At 43.0% G+C, this 27933-nt stretch overlaps 1 protein-coding gene across 1 annotated transcript; it reads right to left on the reverse strand.

The window, feature by feature from the left end:
* On the reverse strand, positions 1–27081 carry LOC116514341 (cytochrome P450 2J2-like). The gene is made up of 9 exons (XM_032225886.1): positions 26911–27081; positions 21963–22125; positions 19522–19671; positions 16587–16747; positions 14403–14579; positions 11646–11787; positions 5144–5331; positions 3131–3272; positions 1–191 (listed from the first exon to the last, which is right to left on the reverse strand). Exons 1-9 carry the CDS (start codon positions 27079–27081, stop codon positions 1–3), a joined length of 1485 nt encoding a protein of 494 aa, XP_032081777.1.
* Between the last annotated feature and the right edge of the window lie 852 nt (positions 27082–27933).

Here is a 27933-nt window from a genome sequence, read left to right on the forward strand (position 1 = left end):
TTATGGTGTCCTGACACGAGGAAGAGCACAAATCTTAAAAGGAGCGGGATGCACAGACACCCCGATGATAGATTTTTCACTCAGCTTTTCCACACCTTCTGGTGGCTCCAACCTAAAATGTCTCAGCAGCCTGGTAAAAATGTTGAAGAATTCAGTCTTTGCCAGGAGTTCTCCCAAGCAGGCCCGAGCTCCTGGACAAAAAGAAAAAAAATTGAATCAGCAATAATCTATTTTGCCTATCCATTAACTACTGTATTTTTCGGAGTATAAGACGCACCTTTTTCCCTCAAAAATGAGGCTGAAAATCTAGGTGCGTCTTATACTCTGAATACAGCATTTTTTGCCTCCTAAAACCCCATCCCCTTCACCAAAATAGCTCTGCAGAGCCTTTAGGAGGCTTATAGAGTGCTCCTGGGGGCTGGGCGGGGGACAGAAATGAATGTAAAAAGGGCCATTTTTTGCTCATTTCCCCCGCTCCCGGAGCACTCTATAAGCCTCCTAAAGGCTCTTCATGCCCTTTTTTTTAAAGAGGGGGGCATTTTCATGAAAAACAGGCCGTTTTGGGGAGGTCTGCAGGGTGCAAAAACTTTTTTTTTTAATTTGCCTCTTCAAAATCTTCGTCCATCTTATACTCTGATGCGTCTTATACTCTGAAAAATATGGTATTTGCTCCACTTTACAATGTTTGTGTGAATTTGAATTTTTTTTTAATAATTCAATTATGATACTTTTTTTTTAAAAAAAAGAATTTGATGAATCTCTGGCCCTAAACTCATTTTTTCATACCAAGTTTGTCTTCCTAGAGTACCTCCTACCCTATTTCACCTGAGTGAACTGGCCATGATTAGGAATATTATAATTAGCTCAGTGGGTGCATTGCAGAATCTCTCTGTTTTATTGACTTTGGCTGACATCTGCTGGTAACTATTTATAACTACAATCCCCTTTTTCTGCCTAGCTCTTTTTTCTTTTTTCTTTTTACTTTCTAATGACTGCACATAAATTCCCAGGAGATGTAAGAAGACTGTCCATTGATCAGCCTCTTGAGGAGGAGAAGAAAGAGAAAGTGCCAGTTATAGTTACCATAATGACATCAATGCTTGAGAAACTAGGACAGGTATTTTTATAACTAGGAAAGTATTTTTTCCAAAATAAATAAATAAAAGGAGTTAGCCAAAGAGAGTGTAGTCCAAATATAATAGCAGTTAAACTTATATACCGCTTCATAGGGCTTTCAGCCCTCTCTAAGCGGTTTACAGAGTCAGCATATCGCCCCCACAATCTGGGTCCTCATTTCACCCACCTCGGAAGGATGGAAGGCTGAGTCAACCTTGAGCCGGTGAGATTAGAACCACTGAACTGCAGATAACAGTCAGCTGAAGTGGCCTGCAGTAGTGCACCCTAACCACTGTGCCACCTCGGCTCGGTGGCAAGGTGCAGGGAAACACACTGCCACAAAGGAAAAGATGGCATAAGAATAAGAAAATCAGTTTTAAAAAAAAGAAAAGGTTGCAAATGGTGCCCCAGCCTCCCAGCCAGTGGTGGGTGCCTATCGGTCCGCACCGGTTCAGTGGAACCAGTAGTGGAAATGGCAACTAGTAGGGATGCCGAACCGGTATGGGCAGCATGCTCACCACGCCCCCCGAACCAGTTCCCCAGTCGCCGCACAATCTTTTTAATTTTAACCTTTTTTAATGTTCTGCCCATGCACAGACCTTTTTACAGGCCACTGCGCACTGCACAAATTGTGTGCGCACCGAACCGGCAGCAATGCCAGCAGAAACCCACCACTGCTCCCAGTTGGTCACGGCCAGTGGCTTTGCTGCCTCCCAGGTGATTGGCTGGGTCTTCTTTTGTTGCCCTGCACAGGAGAGCAGAGCTGAAAAGCAGGTTAGTGAGGGAAATGAGTTTGCACTGGGATGGAGTGCGAATGGGGATGTTGCGTGATCCTTACTCTGGAGTGGGGATTTTGTATTAAGATTTCTCCTAAGTAAGTAGGAATACCTGAATGCTGAATAACACTTTTATTGTTCTTATGTAAGTATTTGTGTACCGCTTTTATTGTTTTGTGTACCTCTTTTATTGTTTATATTTAAGTGTTAAATGCCCGAAATAATAAACTACCTTTTTGTATATCTTTTTTTTTTAGGCAACGAAGTGATGTCGAGTTAGCCATGCCCACCCATTCACATGACCATCCGGCCATGCTAACCCAGCCAGTCATTAGGGCAGAGAACCGGTTGTTAAAAAAATTTGAAGTCCACCATTGGGGTTCACTGACAAATGCGCGCTCGACAAAAGCGCGACCGATGAAACCCCAGTGAGAAAACCGCGAGTTCGAAATTGTGCTGACAAATGAGCGCAGAAGCGTGCCGACAACAGCGCGCCAACAAAAGCGTGCCTTCAACAAACGAGTAATAACAAACTAATAACCCTAATCCTAAACCTAACCCTAACCCTAACCCTAAACCTAATCCTAACCCGAACCCTAACCCTAACCCTAACCCTAACCCTAACCCTAACCCTAAACCTAACCCTAAACCTAACCCTGAACCTAACCCTTACCTTAACTTAAATCGCGCTTTGTCAGCACGTTGTTATGGGTGTGTTTATGATGTCACGGTTTTCTCACCGCGGTTTTGTCGGCGCGCTTTTGTCGTGCGTGCATTTGTCGGGTCACGCACCATTGGTCATAAGGTTGAACAACTGTGGGGACATTGCAGTAGTCATAACTTTGAAACCAGGTCATAACTAGCTCTTGGGCAGTCCTGTAGGAGATAACCAGGCTGAGCCTAAAGGCGGGGTCAAATGCATCATCAGTTTGGAGACCCTACGCCCTCCAAAGAGTCCACACATACCCCTTGAAGTCTATTGATTCTCACCTGGTGCCAATTTGCATTGATTGTTAGTAGTTCAGATTTTTGTACATAGGTTGCATGGAATAAACTTGCAATGTGTTTGAACTCTATTCTGGCTCCTGTGTTTTTGTGCCTGAAACGTCCACTGTAAATTCAAATGGTTGCAAAGTAAACATTTATAACGTGGGGACCACCTGTATTTCCTTCTCAATATAGGCCTCTTCGTAAGTTAAGCATCATTTGGCCATCACAATTACTTTTCTAAGAATTACCTGCTCCAAAGGGAAGAAATGCTTCTTTTTCCACAAAATGTCCTTCCTTGTCCAGAAAATGATTTGGATTGAACTCTTCAGGTGCTTCCCAGTGTTCAGGATCCAAAAGAACAGAACGTAAGTCTGGAAAAATGACAGCACCCTGTAAAGAACAAATTAACATATTGAAACATCTAGACAAGCCCAACTTGTTTCTGGTGTTGGAAGAAATTTCCTCGGTTTTCAGACACTGAGAAGAAATGGATGCAGAAGCCAGCTGCCAGAAAGTGGAATTCTTTTAATGTAGGGAGGCAAGAAGCAAAACGTGACACAGCTCAAGTGTTCCTGCCTTGCAAACAAGATTGGGATTGGGATTCTGAGCCTTTTATGCTTCATTCCCCTTTGAAGCTCCTGCACCTTAATGGGTTTTTGTTGTGTTTCTGATTGCTCAGGGTTTTTGTTTCCCTGCTTTAAGGGGTTAATCCTATCCGGGTTTTTGTGTTTTCTTGTCTTAAGTGTTAATCCTGTCAGGGGGCAGGAAGAGGGAGTTTTGGTTTTGCCTTGGTGAGTTATTTTTAGCCTGATTCCTTAAATATTGTCAGGATCTGCTTTGTTATTTCTAATAATAGCTTTTGGCAGTCTGCCCAGACTTGCATTTATCTCCTGAGTCCTTGCCTCAGAGTCTTTCTCTCTGTAAGGAAAAAAGGCTGTTTTTATTTTCTGTTTTCAGGGTTTTTGACACTCTCTGTTTGAGGTATACTTCCTGTCACGATGTTTTTTTGTTTTGCCAGCTGTGCTTATATTCTGAGATATACGGTAGACTGACTCTTCTCTGTAAGCTTACCACTCATGTCTTTTGCCTTCTTCTTTCTCTTTCTTTCTCTTTCTCTTTCTGTTTTGTTTGCCTGCTGAGGAGGTAGGCTAGGAACTTTGCCAAAATGTAGTTATTAGCCAGTAAGTTGTTTGTTATTTATTTTACAATAAAAATATGTTTCTTAGACTATATCTCGGGTTTATTGTTCTTAATTGTAAAGTATACTTCAAGGAAAAACCATGGTTCAACCTCCTTTAAACACAGGGCTGAATTTCCAACCCTCACACTTCCCACACTGTATCCAATTTTTGTTCCTTGTGTTATTGAACTTCATATACATTTAATTTCAAACACAGTAGACCAGAAGAAACATCAGATTTTGGAATTAACCTGTTCAGTTTCAATCCCTTTTGTAGCAGATGCATTTACTAAATGTAGATTCAGTAGAAACAAGTTAAATAATATGCCTTGTTGTATAATTATGCAAAAGAGATCAATTTAGATTTGGCAAATGTAACTAGTTAATTAAGCATACATCATTGCATTATTTTCTTGTTGTTCATTTCTATTTTAAATCCATTTATTTTCCCGATGTGATTTCCTTTACCCTTAGGACTAAAAGTATTTATATTTATGTAAACATTTAATTTATAATTACATTCATTTAAGTGTTTGTACTTGCTTAAGTGTACATTTATTTAATGACATGTTTATTCTTAAGTATATATTTATACCATTTCACTTTCTCCAAACTAGGGAAGGATCTTTTGAAGCTTCTCATTAAGGCTCATCACATGCAGATAATATTTCGCTTTTCTTTTGAAGGGTCATAATTCACTCTAACAAGGGATGGAGTGGCTCAGTGGCTAAGACGCTGAGCTTGTCAATCAGAAAGGTCGGCAGTTTGGCGGTTTGAATCCCTAGCGCCGCATAACGGAGTGAGCTCCCGTGACTTGTCCCAGCTTCTGTCAACCTAGCAGTTCGAAAGCACATACAAAATGCAAATAGAAAAATAGGGACCACTCCCTTAGATAGCCTCACTGCTATCTAGCAATGCCCACCCATGCCAGCAAAAGGGGCATACTGATTTAGGGTTCATACAATGCACTAAACCCAAAGTAAATGAATCAGAAAATGGGAGCTTAATCACAGGGTTTCTGCCTGGGAATGGAGCTCATCCCCTGCAGATCCATCCATTCAGAAAAATCTAAAATCTATACCTTGGGAATGAGAAAACCATTCAGCTCAACATTCTGTACACATTGCCTGGGAAGCCCAAATAGGAAGGGATATTTTTTTCGTATGATCTCATGAATGACTGCATTGGTGTAAGGCAGTTTTTTCTGTTTTTGGTAAGAGATTGAGGGCAAAGAACCAAAAACTTCATCCATCTCCTTGTGAACTTTATCTGAGGAAAAAAAGGTGAAAACAAGAATTTTATTTCACACCATTCTGTTTACTTCCAAAAAGAAATAACATGAAGGTTGAGAGACACTAATCCATATATGACTTGGTAGGATTGCCATTCTGAGTAACAGGAAACCTGAATATTAATTGACCTATAGTGTAAAATAAATAAATAAATAAATAAATAAATAAATATTTAGCAATTGAATTGACCCCTGATTTAGAGGCAAGACAAGTCTTGGACTTTGATTCTGTTTCATTTTAGCTTGTTTTGAGATCATAGATGATAGATATAAAGAGATAGATGGTAGATAACAGAGATAGATAGATAGATAGATAGATAGATAGATAGATAGATAGATAGATAGATGATAGATAGATGATGGATGGATGGATGGATGGATGGATGGATGGATGGATGGATGGATGGATGGATAGATAGATAGATAGATAGATAGATAGATAGATAGATAGATAGATATAGATGATAGATAGATAGATAGATAGATAGATAGATAGATAGATAGATGATAGATAGATAGAAAGAAAGAAAGAAAGAAAGAAAGAAAGAAAGAAAGAAAGAAAGAAAGAAAGAAAGAAAGAAAGAAAAGATAATGATAGATAGAGTTAGTTGATAGATGATAGCTAGGGATGACAGAGGTAGACAGAGGGGGGGAGAGAGAGTTTGAATGGACCTTGGAGGTCTTCTAGTTCAATCCCTTGCTCAAGCAGGATAATTTATACCATTTCAGACAAATGACCGTCCAATCTCTTCCAATCTCTTGTGGTTGCTAAGATAGATACTAGTCGTTGCTAAGTCATGATGTGACATGACATTCTTTCTTCATATTTTTATATTTATATACCAGGATATATATCTTTGCCTGTATCATGCTTCTTTTCTTTCCACTTCCTTTGAGTTCTCTGTTTCTCTTCGTTTCCTTTTTTAATTACAGTTTTTATTTTATTTTAATATAAATAATCCATTAAAAAGTGTGCCATCTGGGTACAAATATTTTGTGCAAATAATTAAAATTTACAATCATATTCATTATTTAATCTATTCCTAGCTTAATTCCAACACCTTAAATGTCTAATATTATAACAATCCTCTTCATAGTGTATTTAACTCTATTGATTATGTTAACTCTATTGCAGGGGTGGGTTTCTTGCCCCGTTCCAACCTGTTCGGTTGGAACGGGGCCGTCGGCGTCCTCGTGCACGCGCGCGGTGCACGCATGCGTACTAGTGTCTGTGCGACGCTCCAGCTGCTCCTGGAGGATCGCGCAGGCGCTGTATGCGTCCTGCGCATGCGTGGAAGCGCAGAACTCGTCAAAACCAGGTAAGGACGCGGGCGGGAGGGCGTGCCCTTCGCCGTTCCCAGAAGTTACTTACTTCCAGGTTCGCCGACCAACCGGTTCTCAGGGACCACCGCGAACCAGTTGAAACTCACCCCTGCTCTATTGGTACATTTTCTATATTTTACACAACTCCTTTTACTTCTAATTCTTATATTTATTCTCTAACCATCAATAAAATGATTCCCGTATAGTGTAATAACCAGTTTGTTCTTTCTCTTTAATTGCCAGTGTTAATCTGTTCATTTCTGCAGATTTTAATATTTTCCTGATCAACTCCTCCTCTGCAAGTATCTCTTCATTTTTCCTGTTTCTCCATCTTTCTTCAAAAATATCAGGATACGTATCTTGTGAACCATTTTTCTTTTGGCTCTGCTTTTTTTAAGGTAAGGAAAATGCTCTGCAGTTGTTTCCCCCTAGTTTTGAGGGCAAAGTTTTGTTACATTTCTCATTAGAGAGAGGGAAAACAATTATTTAAGCCGCATTTTTTACTTGATGTGATTCATGCTGTCATTGGAACAATTTCTCCTCCACAGCTGGAATTGTCCTTTTTTTCTGTTTAACTTTGCCCAGTGGTCACTCAGTATTGAGGGGGAGGGGGGAATGATCTACAATTGAGCCAAGAGAAAACAGATTATCTAAATTGCTTTTTTAATAAGGATTAGTCCATAGGACTATCCATTACTGAGGATATTGGAACATTAACAAAAGAATTAAGGGTCCAGATGGACTTGGAATTATATTTTTTAATTAATTGGAAGAACCTTTCTGTTTAAAATGGCAATTGGTAGAGAAGGGGAGACTGTTATGAATGTGAGAATGAGATATCAAAGACTTGACACTAGAGGGAGATAGAAGATAATCAAGCCTTATATTATAATAATTATAAATTCTAATAAATCCTTAATACCAATTGAGGCAAATGGTTGTCCAACCTCTCCTTGAAAACCTCCAGTGTTGGAGCACCCACAACTTCTGGAGGCAAGCCGTTCCACTGATTAATTATTCTAACAGTCAGTTCTAGGTTGCTTCTCTACTTGATTAGTCTCCATCCATTGCTTCTTTTTTAAAAAAAATATATTTTTATTCTTTTTAAACAAAACAACACATACAAAACAAAGCAAGAGAGGAAAAAAGAACAACTTTCCTCCATTTCATCAAGCATGTCATTTGGTTACAAGTTTTTGTGCATCAATTCTTAAGCTTAGACTAAAAAACTGGCCTGTATGTATCCGAATTTACAACCTAAATGCTGGAGAGATGTGATTGTCTCGATGCTACATATTATCATATATGGTGGACCTGTAAAAAGATAAAAGCATTTTGGATAAAAATATGGTGCATTATGCAAAATGTTCTTTTAAAAAGGATAAAGTTTACCCCTCAGTTATTCTTGTTAGGTATAATTACTGATTGTACACTTCTAGAGACTAACTTGATTTTGTATTTAATAACGGCAGCAAGACTGTTGGTGGCGCAATACTGGAAGAAGGAAGATTTGCTACTATTCAAGAATGGACATTAAAAGTAACAAACCTAGCAGAGATGGCTAAAATATCAGCATATCTCACGGATCACTCAAATGAGAGTTATAAACTGGAGTGGAGAAGATGGATTGACTATATTCAAAATAAATATGGGACTAAGAAATTCCAGATAGTTTATGACTGAAGAAACAAGGAATGATATAATCTGTTTAGAGTTAGCCTAGCAATGAGGAGTTAAAGCTCAAATGAAAGATGATACTAACTTTTTTAAAGTTTATTTTAGAACATCTTTGTTAAAGATTTATACCCTGTATTTGTTCTGGGAAGTCGGGGGGGCGGGAGGTTGGGGGGGGCGGGGGGAGGGCAGGGGGGGACGTAAACATTTGTAAAAGTTTTTTTTTTCTAAAATTTTCAATAAAAAAATTCTTAAGTTTAGGATTAACATCACTGGTTTACATTAAACATAACTGAATATTTCGTTGTCATTGAGCATTATGTGTTCAAATTACCATTAATATTCTTTCATTTGTAACAATCCTTATTTCCTTAAATTCATAATTATCTATCAAATAACAATGAGTTTTTAAAGTATTATAGTATCACTTATCTCTAAGGAGAAAAAGCGAAGATTAGAACGAAGAATTCCCATTAATTTATAATATACATTCATATTTTCAGTTGACCATAATGTCACCAATCATCCAGAATTCCAAGAATAGTTTCCCATTATTATTAATCCATATAGTGGTTAAGTACTTAAATTCATGTATATATCCGTTGTTCTTTACATCATCATTGATCCGTTTAATATACAAAGATCTTTCTGATATAAAATGGTCACTACATACAATTATACCAAAGTATTCAAATCATCCCACTCTTATACATTAAAATCATTATTGTCCTTTATATATAGCAGTTAGACTTATATACCGCTTCATAGGGCTTTCAGCCCTCTCTAAGCAGTTTACAGAGTCAGCATATTGCCTCCAACAACAATCCGGGTCCTCATTTTACCCACCTCGGAAGGATGGAAGGCTGAGTCAACCCTGAGCCGGTGAGATTTGAACAGCCGAACTGCAGAACTGCAGTCAGCTGAAGTAGCCTGCAGTGCTGCATTTAACCACTGCGCCACCTCAGCTCTTAATATATCATTGCTTCTTGTCCTGCCTTCAGGTCACAGATGGGATTCAAAAATTTTAGCAACCGGTTCTCTGCCCGGTTTCTGGGTGGGCGTGGCCACGGTGGGCTTGGCCTACTCAGCCTCCTGCACCATGGTAAGGTAGGGTCTGTCCTCCCCAGGCTCCAGAGGCTTTCCTCGAGCCTCCGGGTGGGTGAAGGAGGCTGTCTGGAGGCTGGAAATGCACCCGTTTCCAGACTTCTGGAGCATCCAGGAGGCCCATTTTTCACCCTCCCAGAGCCTCCTCGTGGCCCCTGTACTTACCTGGCATCCAAAATGGGTCACATGGAGACTCATGGGAGGGGAGGGGTGGGTGAGAGTAGCCAGACAGTCCTTGCAACTACCTGTTTGGTGAACCAGATGTAAAACTAGAATCTGATTCACCCAAACCGGTCCGAACTGGCTGAATCCTACCCCTGAAGCAGGTGCTTTGGAGAATAGATTAATCCCCATCTTCTTTGCAGCAACCCCTCACATATTGGAATAGTGCTATGATCAAACCTCCCCTAGTCCTTAGCAGAATAAGAGGCATGGAAGGGAACTTGGAAGCCTTCTAATCCGACCCCATGCTCAAGGAAAAACCCTATACCATTTCAAACAAATGGTTATCTAATCTCTTCTTAAAAACTTCCAGTGATGGAGCACCCACAACTTCTGGAGGCAAGTCATTCCACTGATTAATTGTCAGGAAATTTCTCCTATTTCTAGCTTGGTTCCCTCCGTAATTAGTTTCCATCCATTGCTTGTTGGTCCTTCCTTCAGGTGCTTTGGAAAATAATACAATAGCAGAGTTGGAAGGGACCTTGGAGGTCTTCTAGTCCAACCCCCTCCCTAGGCAGGAAACCCTATACCTTTTCAGACAAATGGCTATCCAACATCTTCTTAAAGACTTCCAGTGTTGGGGCATTCACAACCTCTGGAGGCAAGCTGTTCCATTGATTCGTTGTTCTAACTATCAGGAAATTTCTCCTCAGTTCTAAGTTGCTTCTCTCCTTGATTAGTTTCCACCCATTGCTTCTTGTTCTACCCTCAGGTGCCTTGGAGAATAGTCTGACTCCCTCTTTGTGGCAACCCCTGAGATACTGGAAGACTACTATCATGTCTCCCCTAGACCTTCTTTTCATTAAACTAGACATCCCCAGTTCCTGCAACCGTTCTTCATATGTTTTAATCTCCAGTCCCCTAATCATCTTTGTTGCTCTTTTCTGCACTCTTTTTAGAGTCTCCACATCTTTTCTACATCGTGGCCACCAAAACTGAATGCCGTATTCCAACTGTGGCCTTACCAAGACCTTATAAAGTGGTATTAACACTTCACGTGATCTTGATTCTCTCCCTCTGTTGATGCAGCCTAGAACTGTGTTGGCTTTTTTGGCAGCTGCTGCACACGGCTGGCTCCTATTTTAATGGTTGCCCACTAGGACTCCAAGATCCCTCTCACAGTTACTACTATTGAGCAAGGTACCACCCAGGTACCTGTGCATTTCGTTTTTCTTGCCTAAATATAGAACCTTACTTTTTTCACCATTTCGTTAGATAGTGCCCAATATTCAAGTTTGTCAAGATCCTTCTGTATCTTAAGCCTGTCTTCTGGAGTGTTGAATAGGTTGACCCTCTCTTTCTGCAGTCAAAGGTGAGCATTGTGACCAACAGAATTGCCATTTTCTTGCGGCTGTGTTCTGTTATTCCCCACGGTGCAATGGGGCCAGGCGTCCACCACATGCACGCGAGCATGCATATTTACCACCCATGATGCTCCAGCTGCTCAGCGGAGCATCATGCATGCACCGTATGCTCTGTGTGCATGCGCTGAAGCCCCAATCGGCTCAAATACAGAGAAGGAGGGCGGGAGGGTGGGCCCTCTGAAGCACCATACTAGAACGGTACCTGGTGCTCCCAGCAGGCACCAGAACGCCCGTACTGGGGTGTACCGGGGTGCACCGGGGCGTACCGGGGCGTACCGGTCATGTCCCACCACTGCTGCCCACCCTAATACCCAATTCATTACTGATCTGTGTTGTGCCATAGCTGGTACGATCTGCTGTTGTAGCCAATCATGTAAAAAGAATATTTTTCTTAGGTGGGGGCAGTCTAGATGCAAATCCTCTGAGAAAGAAATGTGTTCTATTTCAGGGGTCTCCGACCTTGGCAACTTTAAGCCTGGCGGACTTCAACTCTGGGAGTTAAAGTCCTCCAGGCTTAAAGTTGCCAAGCTCGGCGACCCCTGCTCTATTTCACTCCACAACTAATAAACCCTGTTCATTTCCCCTAGTGCTGCAATTTGTCTTACCTTGTACATCCACATTGTTTGCCATGAGAAGCATTGCCCATGTCAGGGAGGCGTAAGTTGTGTCTGTCCCAGCAATAAAGAGGTCAGTGATGCAGAGAGCCAAGTTATCTTCATTATAAGTGGAATCGGGATCATCCTTCTTCTATAGTTATTAAGAAGAAGGAAATGTCATTTATAGGCATTTTCCTACAGTTACCAAAACCAATTCAAATAAGCCTGTTCCTATACTAGCTCATGAACCCCCTTGCCTGGGGAGAATGAGGCAGTGCTCCATACTATCAGGATGCCACAAGGTTGCAAAGGGTAAATATAAGAAGTGGGACATGATTCTTGAGTGAATATCCTATTGCAGTGACCACCAACCTTTTGACCACCCAGAGACTGGAGCTGTGGAGAGAGACTTTTCCATGGACTTGATGGGGCATGGTTTCATATGCTATGCCTGCATCCCACAGATAGGATTCCATTTGTTTGCACAGTCTGGTTTCTGGCATGCTGAGACCCAGTGCCAGTCCATGGACCAGGAGTTGAGGTCCATGGTCCTGCTTTGGGAAAGGTTGTTTCCCCACCTTTCCAGCTTGATAGACTGGCAGCGATGGCGATGGGGGTTAGGCGGGATGGTTTCATGTGCACTCTGCCACCACTTCTGTGGCCAGTTCTGAATGGGCTGCGGAGCAGGGATTGGGGACTCCTGCTCTACAATAGTGTTTCCCAACCTTGGCCCCTTAGGATCACTGGACTTCAATTCCCAGAATTCCCCAGTAAAGCTGGGGAAGAAGAAACACTTCTTTCTTCCATCCATTGAGAAAACTAAATGCTTACAGTGGTATGGTGCTACAGATTGACCCTCCAAAGTGCTGCAAACCCCAGAGAATTTCAGACAGAGAAACTACTGAAGAGTTAAGCCCCCATGAATTCAGACAACAAAGGGGAAAGAGGCAACAGATTCGGAGTGGCTGGGTTTATTTAGGAGGGCATGCTGTTTTTGAGTCTGGCTTATCTGCATTTCCTGGTAAAATACATGGGGAAATCCCATTGGTGGGAAAATCCACTTAGGGTTATGGTTAAGCCTCCATGAATTTGGACAGAAAAATGGATGTCGGCAACAAATTCAGAGTGCATGGATATGTTTAGGAGGGCACTGACTTTTCGAGTCTGGCTTATCTGTATTTCCTGGTAAAATATATGGGGAAAATCCCCTTGGCAGGTAAATCCACTTAGGGATAGAGTTAGGCCTCCATGAATTGGGGTAGCAAAATGGACATCACAATGAGTTCGGAGCCCATGGGTATGTTTAGGAGGGCAAAATCCCATTTTTCACACTTATGACCACTGCAATATCCCCTCGATCAGGTGATCAAAATTCAGACATTTGGCTGCTGACCCATATTTATGACGGTTGCCATCCCAGGCTCATTTCTTCGACAAGCAAAGCCAATGGGGAAGCCCGGTTCACTTAACAACCGTGTTACTAACAATACCCGCAGTGATTCACTTAGTAACTGTGGCTAGAAAGATCGTAAAGTGGGGCAAAACTCAGTTAACAAATGTTTCACTTAGCAACAGAAATTTGTGGCTCAACTGGGGCTCGCAGAAGGAGATACATCTAACAAGACCCAGAAGAAGGGCCTTCTCCATGGTGGCTCCCTCCAGAACATTACATCTCCGAAGATTAGACTGTCCCCCACTGTAACACTCTTTAGGAAGGACCTGAAGATGTGACTCTGCCAGCAGGCCTGGGGAACTTGGAGCGGATTGGATCCCATTAAATGGTTGTTATGAGTGTGTGTTGTCGCCGGTTCGGGGAGGTTATTTATTTTATTATTTTTATTTTATATTGTCCTTTTAAGTCTTTGTAAGCTACCTAGTGATGTAATTGCTCAGTGGCTAAGATGTTGAGCTTATCAATCAGAAAGGTCGGCAGTTCGGCGGTTCGAATCCCTGGAGCCACGTAAGGGAGTGAGCTCCCGTGACTTGTCCCAGCTTCTGCCAACTTAGCAGTTTGAAAGCACGTAAAAATGCAAGTAGAAAAATAAGAACCACCTTTGGTGGGAAGGTAACAGCATTCCGTGTGCCTTCGGCGTTGAGTCATGCCAGCCACATGACCACAGAGACGTCTTCGGACAGCGCCGGCTCTTCGGCTTTGAAACGGAGATGAGCACTGCCCCCTAGTGTTGGGAACAACTAGCACATATATGCAAAGGGGAACCTTTACCTTTACCTTAAGCTGCCCTGAATCGCCCTGTGCGAGTAGATGGTAATATACATTTTCTAAAGAAATAAAGAAATTGTGGTCAAGGACTACCTGTAACGATCGCTACAGGAGATACGCTCTATAACCCTGATGGCAAACCTATGGCACGTGTTCACACACACAGTTGCCACCTGCTCTTCTAGTTTCCAGCACACACATGCATGCCGGCTGCCGCAGCCCCATAAAACAGCCTGAAAACGGCCATAAAAATGGTCCAAAAAAGGTCCAAAAAACAGCCTAAAAACCGGCCTGAAAACATGTGCCAGCCAGCTGGTCTGATGCTCCGATGTAGGCGAAGACCAGCTGACCTGTATGCATGCGAGTGCTGGCATGCAAAGTGCCAAAGAGTGCCAAAGATCAGCTGGCTGGTACACGCATGTGCACCAGCCAGCTGGTCTTCAGGTTTCACACGCATGCACACATACTCCAGTTTGCCCACTCAGTGCCGAAAAGATTCATCATCACTGCTCTATAATGAACAGGAGCAGTGTACCAAGACTCACTTTCTCCATTTTCAACAGATAGAAATCAATGAAATCCTGTGGTTCGTGCAAGTTCTGGTTCTCCTTATGCTGCGCGATCTCCTTCCTGGCAAAGGAAACGATCGTCTCCAGAGCAGACAGGGCCGTCTGGTGAGGGCCTGGTAGATGCTTCATTATATTTGGGAAAGCCTCATAGAGCTATGAAAGAGAAAGAGAGTAAGCGAGAGAGAAAGATGTCCATGGAGGTTTTCCATCATTTAGGTCATGGCTGTCCCAAGAGGCAACTGATCTTAATTGGGTTTTTTTTTTTCTTTTTGCTTCTCATCCAAGAAGCTCCTTCAGCTCTGACTGTATGGTGGGGAGTGAAAGGATTGATACTCTTTGCAGACAATCCCGAGAGGTTCGCCCATGAGGCCAATGTTGAGAAAAGACAGGAGACAACCTTTCTCGGGATGGAGCGACGACCCAGATTGGGGGTCTGAGAGCCCCTTTTATTGAGATAGGACAAAGGCAGGAGGAGCAATAGCATGTGAGTAGAAACAGCCTGTAAAAGTACAATTTCTAATCTACTGCTCAGTCTACATATGGTCGAATCCTGGACGTCAATGGTAGGGCACATCTCAGAATGTTATGTTATGCACTATCAGGATGTTATGGCATTCTAGGAGTTTGTTTTCTCCTGTGTGATTCAGCGTGACTCTGCAAGCCCTAGTATGAACTGGGCCATGGAGGACACACACCTACACAAGGAACTATATTACAACATTTCGGGATTGGGCGGCCTATAAATTTAATAAATCCAATTCAATCCAAATCCAATTTTAAAAACAGGAAAGTCCACATTTTGGACAGAGAGGACTTCAGATTGGAAAGAGAGGTCAAAGAAATGGTGTAGGGTTTCAAGTCCGGGGAGGGGAGGTCTGGCCACCAACAAAGGACTTCCCCGGACTTGCTTTACTGAGCACGGGGCGACAGGCGGTAGTTTCCTGCCTAAGCAGGGGATTGAACTAGAAGACCTCCAAGATTCCTTCCAACTATTCTATTCTATTCTATTCTATTCTAGCCATCTATATCAAAACAGAACAGCCCTCTGTCAACAGAGGGGGAGGAATACAAGACCATCTATCTCCAATCAACATAGTCCTTTCAACAGTTCCCAGAAGGCTCCACACCCATTTGCACCAATCAGGTGACCCTGAGGACAGAGATCAACCTCCCTAAATCCTTCCATTCCCCACCATCCAGTCATAGCAGAAAAAGAGGCTTGATCTGAAGAGGCCCAGTGTTATTATATCTTCTTTTAAATAGCAGAGAATAAATATATTTCCAGAAAGCACATCAATTTTAACAGCATCTATACAAGTATAGTCTGAAATGTAATACTACAAACAGTGTATATTGTCTGAATTGTTTGCTGTTTGTTGCGAGGAGGCAAATTGCTGGGAGCCAGAAGCAGATTTCACCACCACCACCTTGTTTTCCTCCACAAAAGCTAGGTGCATCTTATACTTTGGAGCATCTTATATGCTGAAAAATACAGTAGGTCTTTGACGGAAGGCAGATTGGTAGCAATTGTTTTTTTCTGCAGTTCTAATTATCCATTGAAGTCTATGTTTGTCTTGTTTGGTTGCAGAGCAATCAAACCAGTGGTGGGATTCAGCCAGTTCGTACCTATTCGGGAGAACCGGTTGGTAACTTTCTAAGTAGTTCAGAGAACCGGTTGTTGGAAAAAATCTCCTTTTGTTTTTTTCAACTTTACAGGGCTAATCCTGTAAGGAAGGCAGGAAGGCAACATTCTGGTGTTGTTTCTAGCCTCATCTTGATTGCCTTGCTTACAGAAACTGCCTCTCCGGTTAACCCTTATTACATTGTAACCGCTAAGGCAAAGCGCACATCGACCTGAGTGACCTTGAGTTGGCCAAGCCCACCCAGTCACATGACCACCGAACCCCACCTACCCAGATAGTCATTAGGGCAGAGAACCGGTTGTTAAATTATTTGAATCCCACCACTGAATCAAACCAAAAGTAAGGATCAACTTACTTCAAAGGGTACAATATTACTGTTTAATTATCATTCAAGAATGGTCCATATTTAACTGAAATGGGTTTCTTTTAAGCACCATCCATCCATTGTTCTAGAAAATCGGAAATTAAGTAACTCAGATGAGTGGGAGAAGGAAAAGCCAAGGATACTACAACTTACTACGTAGAAGGGATTGCCTCCAAATTTTAAGGCAATCGAAATGGCTTTCATCAACTCCAGGAAGTCCTTATCGTCAATAGAGAAACGATGTCCGAAAGCTACAGTACAAATCACACTGCAAACTAATCTCATGATGGGTAGTGATGGGTCAAACGGCTGGCCTGAAAACAATAATATAGCAATAGCAATAGCAGTAGACTTATATACCGCTTCATAGAAGAATTTGTATTTATATTCACATTAATTCTGCCTTTCCGGGTTATATCAAATACAGGTAGTCTTCAATTTACGACCACAAGCGAGCCCCAAATTTCCGTTGCTAAGCAAGACATTTGTTAACTGAGTTCTGCCCTGTTTTGCAACCTTTCTTGCCACTGTTGCTAAGGGAATCATTGTGGTTGTTAAGCTAGTAACATGGCCGTTAAGCGAATCCAGGCTTCCGATTGAATTTACTTATTAGACGGTCACAAAAAGTGATCACGTGATTCCGGGATGTGCAACCATCATAAATATTTTGAGGGGGCAAATAATCCTTATCTAGGCCTTTGCTTCTTGAGTGGTGCCTCCTGACCTGTTATTTCTGGACAAGATGTATTGTATTAAACTATTTAAAAATTAATCTATGTAAAAGCTTGTGTTAAATACTAATGTGCCTGTCAAAAATTGCAACCTGAAATAGTATTGAAATAGTATTTTGCAAGTATGTCTCAACACTGTTGTTAGCCGAATTTGCATGATGTGGTGAGCTGAGATTGTGAGAAAAGAGAAATTATAAGGTTGTAACGCAGGTAAAAATACCAACGTTGTGACATTGTGGCTAGAGGAAGAGAGAACTACCTCAGTTGCTGGGACAATGTGGCAGATTTTTGAGAGTCATGGGCTTTGTGGTTTTAAGGTATATAATAGCATATTGGACAGTGAGTGGAGCCAAGGCCTCAAGCTGTTGTTGTTGACTGCTTGACTAATTGGCCCTCATTACAATGTGATATAAGTGTTTATTGGTTGATATCAGTGGTGGGTTGCAGGCGGTACGCCCCAGTATGGGGGTACCGGAGCCTGCCCGGAGCACTGGATACTGTTTTGGTATGGTGCTCCGAAGGGCCCGCCCGCCTGAGCTCCTTACATGTTTTTAAAGTCTTCAGTGCTTCCACGCACAGTGTGTACAGCGCCTACACAACGGTCCACTGAGCAGCTGGAGCGTCGCAGAGGCTTGCGGAGGCGATAAGATGCAGGTGTACGCTGTGTGTGTGCATACACATTGCGCACATCCATATGGATGCCGCCGGCCTGAACCCACCACTGGTTGATATGCTCCAAATTTAAATAAAACTCTGAATCTTAAAGTGAGATGGTTGCTGTGTGTTATCTTTTCAATTTATAATAATTGCAGCTATGTGTTGTGGCCCGCCATTCAGAAGTGAGGAGGCTGGGGAGGAAGATGGGCCAGTCTTGGAGTCTAGGGAAGGCTCTGATGAGGCCTCTGTGTCGGAGGCAGAGAGGGAGCCAGGGCCATATGCCAGTTATCAGCTTCCTTCAGAGTCAGACATCAGTGAGGCAGACGAACACCTGCAGCCTGTTCCCAGTGTGTGCATGTGCAGAATTGCCATATGAAGGGAAGAGCTAAAGAACAGGGGTTGACGTGGGAGTAAAGCCACAGGTGGATGATGAATGTCCCCTCCAAGAGGAAACAAGAGGAGCGAAAGGGGAATGGAGTTTGCAGGAGGCCATCAGCTTGCTTCATTGGTTCGTGACTCTCCGAGACTCTTTGCCAAGTTTTGTGGATATCGGCCTGTCAGCTCTCCAAACCAGATAAGGTCTGTGACTGTAAATCCTCCCTCAAAAGACTTTTCTGGATGTGAATGACCAGAATTCACAGTAAATTAATAAAAGGGGGGTTTGTCGGGACAAGGAGTTTGCTTCCTGCTCTTGGGAAGTCTAGTTCCGAACACTATGCTCATAATTAGATTTCCCCCCTGATAATATGAACCAGTTGCCAAGCGTTCAAATTTTGCTGACGTAACCTTGGAGATACTGCAATGGTCATAAGTATGAAAAACAATCAGAAGTCACTTTTTTCAATGCCATTGTAAAGTTGAATGGTCACTAAACTAATGGGTGTTAACCCGGGGACTTCATGTAAAGAAGAAAATTTAGGATCTTTACTTATAATTATTAGATAAGTTAAACTTACTGTTGAGAGTAGAGAAATCATGAACTCTAGCATAAGTGACTTACAACCATTTTTCACACTTACAGCCATTGCAGCATCCCGATGGCCACATAATCAAAATTCAGATGCTCGGCAACTGACTCATACTTACGACGGTTGCGGTCTCCCAGGTCACATGATCGTCTTTTGCAACCTTCTCACCACCAAGGTCAACGAGGAAGCCAGATTTACTTAACAACTATGTTACTAATTTAACAGCTTCAGTGATTCGCTTAAAAACTATGGCAATAAATGCTGTAAAATGGGGGAAACTCTGTTAACAAATGTCTCACTTAGCTATGAAAAATTGGGGTCGCCAGCAATTTGGAGTGGCGAGGAGTTGTGGGGCACCAGGTTGTCCCCACATCGAGTTAGCTGGTGAGACTTGTTCCATCCCGACCCAGCCATTCAGAGTCAGCCACACACAGTGAGCGCTGTTGAGTTGGCCATGCCCACCACAGCATATCCACCATGCCACACCCACCCAGCCACGCCCATCTGGCCTTTGTGAGTTGTCATAGCTTTACATGCAGCTGGCCCTTTGAGGGGAACCATAATGCTGATGCGGCCCTCAATGAAATTGAGTTTGATACCCCTGGTATAGGCTCTCCTGCTTGAGCAGGGGGTTGGACTAGAAGACCTCCAAGGTCCCTTCCTATTCTCTTACACTGTTATTCTGTCTGTGCAGTTATACTCAAGCCAACATCATCTCAGATTGTCACATACCTTTTGTCTCAGCAAAGAATTCCATAAGCTGTTGGGCTTCCTCTTGGATCTGCGATTCCATGCCTTTATTCCCCAGTCCCAATTTCCTCATGGTAACAATACCAAACTGTCTTTGCTGCTCCCAGATGTGACCATTTGAAAAGACAATACCTGACATCACCGAGACAGACAGAGATATTAGCATTCACAAAAATGTAAAATTAATCAGACTGACAGCCTTCCAAATGTATCTCGGGACTCAGTGGCTTAGAAACTCGTCGAATTTGCTACTCGATGCATTTTGATGTGAAAAGTTTGTCAAGGTATTCCTCGTTTGTTTGGTACGCCATGCACAAGCTAGAACCTGTTGGTGTCAGCTTCCTCGTGACTCCCCTACATTATCCCTTAGGGGGAAAAAATTGTTTGGTACTCATTGAGCCTCCCATAACCAATTCATGATGACTACTCAGAGCCAAAAATGCCAATGCAATCCTAAATTGCATTAACAGAGATCAAGATCAAGATGAAGTGTAAGACCACACTTAGAGTACTGCATTCAGTTTTGGTCACCACACTATTAACAATTGATGGAAACTGAACAATAAGAGATTCAACCTAGAAATAAAGAGGAACATTCTGACAGTGAGAACAATCCGTGGCCCGACAAAACCGCGCTCGTCAAAATAGTGACGACAAAACCTCATCGCTAAAACTGCGACGTCATCACCGCGACGTCATCAGCGCGGCGACAATAGCGCGGCGACAGAAGGGCACTTTAAAACAGCGCGCCTTCAGAAAGCCGATTTAAATTAAGGTAAGAGTTAGGATTAGGTTTAGGGGTTTGGTTTAGGGTTAGGTTTAGGGTTAGGTTTAGGGTTAGGTTTAGAGTTAGGTTTAGGGTTAGGTTTAGGGTGCTGAGCGCTTCGGAAGTCGTGGATTTGGCCTCCGCGCTTATGTCGTCGCGCTAGGGGCCCCTTTTCCTTAGCGCTTCGGACGGCGCGGATTTTCCCTCCGCGCTTATGTCGGCACGGATAAGGGCTTCGCGGTTTTGTTGGTGAACCAGAACAATCAACCCATGGAACAGAAGTTGCCTTCGGAAGTTGTGGGGGCTGTGCAGAGGTGGGTTCCTACCAGTTCGCACCTATTCGGTAGAACCGGTTTGTCAAATCTACCGAACCGGTTACAAGAGGTTCCACCAGTGGACCCGGAAAGCAGGCCACACCTACAGAAGAGGTTCCAAAAATTTTTGAAACCCACCACTGACATAGAGAGACACAGAGGGAGGGAGGGAGGGAGGGAGGGAGGGAGGGAGGGAAGGAGGGAGAGGCAAACACAAACACACACAGAGACTCACACAGAGAGAGAAAGAGAAAGAGAAAGAGAAAGAGAAAGAGAAAGGAAGGAAGGAAGGAAGGAAGGAAGGAAGGAAGGAAAGAAGGAAGAAAGGAAGAAAGAAAGAAAGAAAAAGTGAGAGAGAAATGAAAGAACAAAAGAAAAAAAGGACAGAGAGACAAAAGGAAGGAGAGAGAGAGAGAGAGAGAGAGAGAGAGAGAGAGAGAGAACACATGGCCGGCAAGCCACTCCCACAAAGGAGGCCACACCCACAGAGTAGGTTCGAAAAAAATTTGAAACCTACCACTGGGGCTGTGACAACCAGCCACTCAAACTCCTCCTATTTATTTCCCAGCCAGATTCTTTGCTCTCCTCTCCTCCCTACACATACATGCCTCTGGGATGGGCCCAGAGGTGATATTAACTTGTCTTCCCTACCAGTTTGCAAATGTGAGCGCATGTATGCACTTCGCCTTCTGCGCATGCACTTTGCCCCCAAAAAGGGGGCTTAAATGGGATGCCGTAGAGCCGGGGTGGGTGGGCAGGGCCCCCTGTGAATTCTGCTACCAGTTTGAGTGAACCGGTCAGAATCGGCAGAATATCACTTCTGGCTGGGCCCCATCTGTTCCTACCCCTCACTTAGCTCAGGCCCTGAAGGCATCTACATCTCTCCCTGGGGGAGGACAGATGGCCCTGTCTCTGTCTCTGATGCTGTTTCCTTATCAGAGCCTTCCAAAGGCTCCGAAGTTTGCCCAAGTTCTCCCACCACCTCCTACTCATCCGACTCTGCTGCTTTCTCTGCTGGCAGCCGACGGGCCACAAACACAACATTTGATTTGCCCTTCTTCTCATGGGAACTATCACCTCCCTTCATCTTTTGGCAGTCTTGCAAAATCTGATAAACAGATGATACAATACTCTGTGCTTCACAAGAGATTTGGAAAAACCATACCAAAGGGGTAATCTTGGAGTTGCGGGCAGATAAAAGGATTAGAAAAGAGGGTTTATTCCTTGGGAAAAGGAATAAACTGCCAGATATTTTAATCCAAACTTTGGACTGTTGGCCACATTCATTTTTGACCCCAATCTTAACAGGACAGCACCCAATGACTCCTATAGCTATGACTTACCCCTTTTTTGAGTGGAAGCTAAAACGAAAGGGGTGATCGGGCGATCCGCAAAGGCTTCTGAATGGTCAATCAGTCCTTCTTTCACAGCTTGGTATCCAGAAAGGATTATAATATGATAAGGGCCTCCCCAGAGAGAACAGATGTTCCCATATCGCTTGGCCAGCTGCAATTTGGAAGATGAGACAAGAATGGTTTACTGTATTAGACATAATTAGAATAGAATAGAATAGAATAACAGAGTTGGAAGGGACCTTGGAGGTCTTCTAGTCCAACCCCCTGCTTAGGCAGGAAACCCTGCACCACTTCAGACAAATGGTTATCCAACATCTTCTTTAAAACTTCCAGTGTTCGAGCATTCACAACCTCTGGAGGCAAGTTGTTTCACTCATTAATTCTTCTGTCCGGATATTTCTCCTCAGTTCTAAGTGGTTTCTCTCCTTGATTAGTTTCCGCCCATTGCTTCTTGCCCTACCCTCAGGTGCCTTGGAAAATAGCTTGACTTCCTCTTCTTTGTGGCAGCCCCTGAGATATTGGAAGACTGCTATCATGTCTCCCCACGACATGACACAAGGCTTGTGTGCCCATTTCTAAAATGGTGACTGTAATTTTTTTAAAAAAAGGAAAGTTGACAGTGAGGGATGCTGCGTGACATCTTGCGCATCAAAACCACTGTTTTTGAGCCAGACCTGGCCCATATAATGCAGTCGAGATCTCAGTATCACCCTTCACATTAGTGCAGTTAAGTTATTTGTTTAGTCTTTCATAAAATAGTTCATTTGCATTTAATGTTAGTGGTTCAAAGAATATCAGGATGAATGGTTGGCCCCATACATTTTTACCTCACCAAATCTGGCCCTCCTGGTTTAAAAGTTTCTCCAGAAAATCCATGAATTTAATTTAACTCAGTTCCTTTCCCTGATGAAGGCAAACCATCAGTTTTGCAAAGTTTTCCATTAGACCAGCTGCAGATATCGTGATTAATATAACCAAAGCCTTCTGCTTTACACCATGCCCTACAGAGGTAGAACAGCATGAATATTACAGCCCTTGCTGACATTATTGGCTATCTTAAAAATATGCCTCTCTTCCCTGCTGGCAGACACCTCTTTCAAAACCTCCACCTCATTTCCTAACATGACATCCCTTACCATTGAATCACCAACCAGAAGGTGGCTTCTCTTTTTAGATTCTTTGCTTTTCTTGCATGACTGGTGTGTAATACCCGGTTAACACTGTCCCAGGGGTGGGTTTCAACTGGTTCGCGGCGGTCCCTGCGAACCGGTTGGTCGGCGAACCTGGAAGTAAGTAACTTCCGGGAATGGCAAAGGGCCCACCCGCCCGCCCGCGCTCCTTACCCGGTTTTGACAAGTTCTGCGCTTCCACGCATGCGCAGGATGCATACAGCGCCTGCGCGATCCTCCAGGAGCAGCTGGAGCCTCGCACAGACGCTAGTACGCATGCGTGCACCGCGCGCGTGCACGAGGATGCCGCCGGCCCCGTTCCAACCGAACCGGTTGGAACGGGGTGAGAAACCCACCCCTGCACTGTCCCCTATCTGAAACTACAGTAGTTCTTTGTCTCGGACCACCATCTCCTGCTCATCGGAGTTATCAAGTTCCCTCAAGCTGGGATCTCTCTTAAAATTTACATGAAGCCTCTGGGTGAGGCCATTCGCCAGAATGGGGTTGGGTGTCATCGGTATGCTGAAGATACCCAATTGCACAGAACATCTCCACTCCTGGCCAGACAGGTGATGGTATCACAGTGCACGTTCTACAAATGCAGTTGCTTGAGGGATTTGCATGACCTAATTAATTGTGTTGTGCAAAGGAATGCTTTGTTCTCCTGCTTGCTACAGAGGAGCAGATGAATTACACAAAACCATTAATAACAGAGGATCAACTTGAAAGGCAGCCAGGATATAGTATACTATAATCCAGATTGTGTGATAAAAGAGAACAAAGACACAGAAGCTGCAGGTGCTCCCTCAACTATCTGTTCTCTCTATGCCTCCAAAGAGATCGACACTGTGTCTTTTATTTATGCATAAATATGCGTGACAGGGGCCTGTTCTTTTATAATAATCTCTTACAAGCTATTTGGAACAAAAAATACATCTGTTCAATTGTGACTGATTTGATATTTTCCTAAGACTGAGGTTGATCTGAATGTGGATTTTAAAATGACAAGCTACACGAATGAACTGGGCAAAGATGAAGTATTAGATATACAAATGAAACTGGACATCTTAATTATTAAAAGGGACATGAAAGTAACCAACCATAAGAGTGACTTGGATGATTTTCCTTTACAAAGTTCTGTTAAAACAGGGGTGTCAAACTGGTGGCCCGGGGCACGATTGCATCATGCACAGGCTACACCCACTCCAGCTCCACGAAGGGGAAAGACGTCACAAAATGTCATGTGACAGCAACGTGAACGTTGTTTATTAGAAGGCACAAAGGACAAAGGACAATAAATCAATGTTCAATTAAACATCCTACTGTATTCCTGACCTAGAGTGTTTTTGGGAAGGATGAGTTGGAGAACAAAATTCAGCTGAGCTGGGTGTGGTGTTGTTGTTGTAGGAGTGAGACAGAAGATCAGATGCGCTGTTTGGGAAACTAAAACAGTCTGATGCAGCCTAAGGCAAGTAGAAGAATTACTGCAGGATCCAATCTGGGCTGGCCACCAGGACCAGAGGTTTAGTCTACCAAGTTTTTGGCCTCATGCTGGAGCTTATTCCTCAAGGAACTTCTCTCTCACCAGAATGTATGCTGGGTGTTAACCACCAAATTAAAAGAACACAAGCAAGCAATCAGATGAGGAGATCTGAACTCACTGCTATCTTCACATTGCAATGAACAAGGACATACGTTCAATTTTGTAGCTACTAAAATTGTTGGCAGAGCAGGTACAAAAATAGCCAGGGAAATGATTAAATCCTGGGAGATGGGCTCCCTTGTTCAGTTAACAAGAGTCCTAATTTACCACTAGTTTATCACGTACTTAGGAACCGAGGACTTGGCAGCATAAAGAAACAACAGTCAACGGCTTAATAGCAATAACACTTTAGACTTATATACTGCTTTACAGTGCTTTACAGCCCTCTCTAGGCAGTTTACAGAGTCAGCATATTGCCCCCAACAATTTGGGTCCTTGTTTTACCCACCTCTGAACGATGGAAGGCTGAATCAACCTTGAGCCTGGTGAGATTCGAACTGCCAAATTGCAGGCATCCGGCAGTCAGCAGAAGTAGCCTGCAGTACTGCACTCTAGCCACTGCGCCACCATGGCTTAATAGCAGCCATCACCACCCCAATCGACAACTAAAAAGCCACATACAACCAGGCATCCTACAGAATAGCCCAAAGAACATATTCTGTTGAGAGCGCAGTTCCCCAGGGATGGGCTCCCGTATGTCCAAAAGCTTGGAAAACCAACTCATATTGATCCTTGAAATATTATCCTGGGACGTGTACATTCACCTTCATTCATGAGAAGAGTTATTGTTCTCCAGAAATAAGACTCATGAAGAGGTGTAGTGGAAGAACAGGAGTTGTATTAGACTTGGAGAAGAGTGGCATAGGAAACATTGAATACTGGCTTTTGAGTACTTGTAGGTATGTTGTCTAGAGGTCGGGTAACACACCTGTTTCTCTCTAACTTTTGGAGCCCTGTGTATACAACAAAAACCTAGTGAGAGATAAAATATGAAAACAGTGATAACTTAATATAGTTCATTAAAGCACAACAGATGCATCCACACAACTTAATGCACCAGTTGGCTTTTTACTGTGTTTTGATATGTTAACAAGAAGCCGTTGGGTGAGATCATTCGTCGGCACGGGATCAAATATCATCAATATGTGGACGATACTCAGTTGTATCTGTCCACCCCGTGCCAACTCAGCAAAGCGGACAAGAAGCAATAGGTGGAAACTAATCCAACAATTTACTCCATAATGTTGCTTGTATTTTTACAATTTATATTGTGTTTGTTTCCTAGTATGATTTGATAGTTTATTAGTAACCTATGACTATCACTATCTTATGATTCTTGATGAATCTATTTTTTAATCTTTCTTTTATGTACACTGGGAACATATGTACCAAAGACAAATTCCTTGTTTGTTCAATCACAATTGGCCAATAAAGAATTCTTTTATATTAATCAAGAAGAAAACCAACCTAGTACTAAGGAGGAATTTACTGGCAATGAGAAAAATTAACCAGCTGAATTGTGTTTGTTTAACTTAATGAAAAGAAGGACATGATAGCAGTCTTACAATATCTCAGGGGCTGCCCCAAAGAAGAGGGGGTCATCAACCTATTCTCCAAAGCACCTGAAGGCAGGGAGAGAGGCAACGGCTGGAAAATTATAATCAAGCAGAGAAGCAATCTAGAAACAAGAAATTTCCTGACAGGCAGAACAATGAATCAATGACAGCTTGTCTTCAGAAGTTGCGTTTAAGAAGAGATTGGACAACCATTTGTCTGGAATGGCATAAAGTCTCCTGCTTGAGCAGGAGGGTGGACTAGAAGACCTCCAAGATCCCTTCCCTCCCTTCTGTCGTTCTGTTGGTTTACTCTGTCCAGTTAGAATAGAATAGAATAGAATAGAATAAACAGAGTTGGAAGAGACCTTGGAGATCTTCTATTCCAACCCTCAGTTCTAAGTTGCTTCTCTGCTTGATTAGCTTCCACCCATTGCTTCTTGTTCTGCCCTCAGATGCTTTGGAGAATAGTTTGACTCCCTCTTCTTTGTGGCAACCCCTGAGATATCGGAATACTGCTATGTCTCTCCTAGTCAAATGACTTGTTCCAATCACTCTTTCTTTGCCCACCTACCCCAAAAAGTTTGGGGGGGAGGTCAAAACAAAAAGAATTGAGCTGCTTTACAACTTCCCCTTGCTCCTGATTGGACGAAGCCGTGCAAAAGACGTACCTTTCTGAAAGTCGCCTCTGAAACACCAATCCCAAGCAGCCGCCACATACTTCCCACCACAGGAAGTGGAAAAGGTCCTGGCGGGTAGCGTTTGAGTGACCAGATCTGTTTCAGATAGGAAAAAAGCTGGCGTGGAATCCAAAGGATCAGAAGAAACAGTGGCTTCAACATCCTCCTGCCTTCTCACTCTCCAGCCCTATTATCCGTTGTAGGACTTGTGCCTGCAGACTCTTTTCTCTCTGCAGAGACGCTTGTTGTTTTTATGTCTCTGCTACCACACCCTTCTATAATCTCTCCTACTTAAATTCTTTTTGAGATCAGGACCATACTGTTTTTGACTGCGATGATCCATGGATGTTCAAGCTCTTGTTTTAAATAACTTATGCGGCTCTTTATTTACCCCTGCCTGCTATCAACTTCTAAATTTGCCTTTAGAGCAATAGCTCTTAGACTTGTATACTGCTTCACAGTGCTTTATAGCCCTCTCTAACCCCTTAACAGGGTCAGCCTATTTCCCCCAACAATCTGGCTCCTCATTATACCCACCTTGGAAGGATGGAAAGCTGAGTCAACCTTGAGCCTGGTGAGATTCAAACTGCTGAACTGCTGGCAGCCGGCAGTCAGCAGAAGTAGCTGCTTGGGTGTTCTAGCCACTGCGCCACCACCAGCTCTTTACATTTAAAAACTCATAAAACTGGTTTTGTCATTCTCAATGGTGAGATTAAGATATGTCTGTGGGTCAGCAGTAGTAGTCCTTTCTATGACTTTTTTTTTCTTGTTTTTTTACATGTTGAAAGAAGTTTTCTCTGTTATTTTTTACTTTTGTAGCAAGCCTTAGTTCAATTTGGGGCTTAGCAGTCTCTATTTCATTTTTGCAGACTCGGGCTAATTGCTGTTATTATGCCTTAGTTATGTGCATTGAGACATCTACAGAACTGTATATTGGTGAAACAAAACAACCAGTTCATAAATGCATGGCACAATGTAGGAGAACAAAGTCATCAAGACTAGATTCAGTAGTCC

Source organism: Thamnophis elegans, chromosome 10 (assembly GCF_009769535.1).
Source record: "Thamnophis elegans isolate rThaEle1 chromosome 10, rThaEle1.pri, whole genome shotgun sequence".
Taxonomy (NCBI): domain Eukaryota; kingdom Metazoa; phylum Chordata; class Lepidosauria; order Squamata; family Colubridae; genus Thamnophis; species Thamnophis elegans.

Excerpts from the sequence above, each read along its gene's own strand:
- LOC116514341 (XM_032225886.1), bottom strand. The coding sequence starts at position 27,081 with ATGTTGAAGCCACTGTTTCTTCTGATCCTTTGGATTCCACGCCAGCTT. Across the intron at positions 11,788-14,402 it reads ATCTGTTGAAAATGGAGAAA|AAGAAGGATGATCCCGATTC; the intron begins GTGAGTCTTGGT and ends TAATAACTATAG. Across the intron at positions 5,332-11,645 it reads AAACAATGTGGATGTACAAG|ATAAAGTTCACAAGGAGATG; the intron begins GTAAGACAAATT and ends TTTTTTCCTCAG.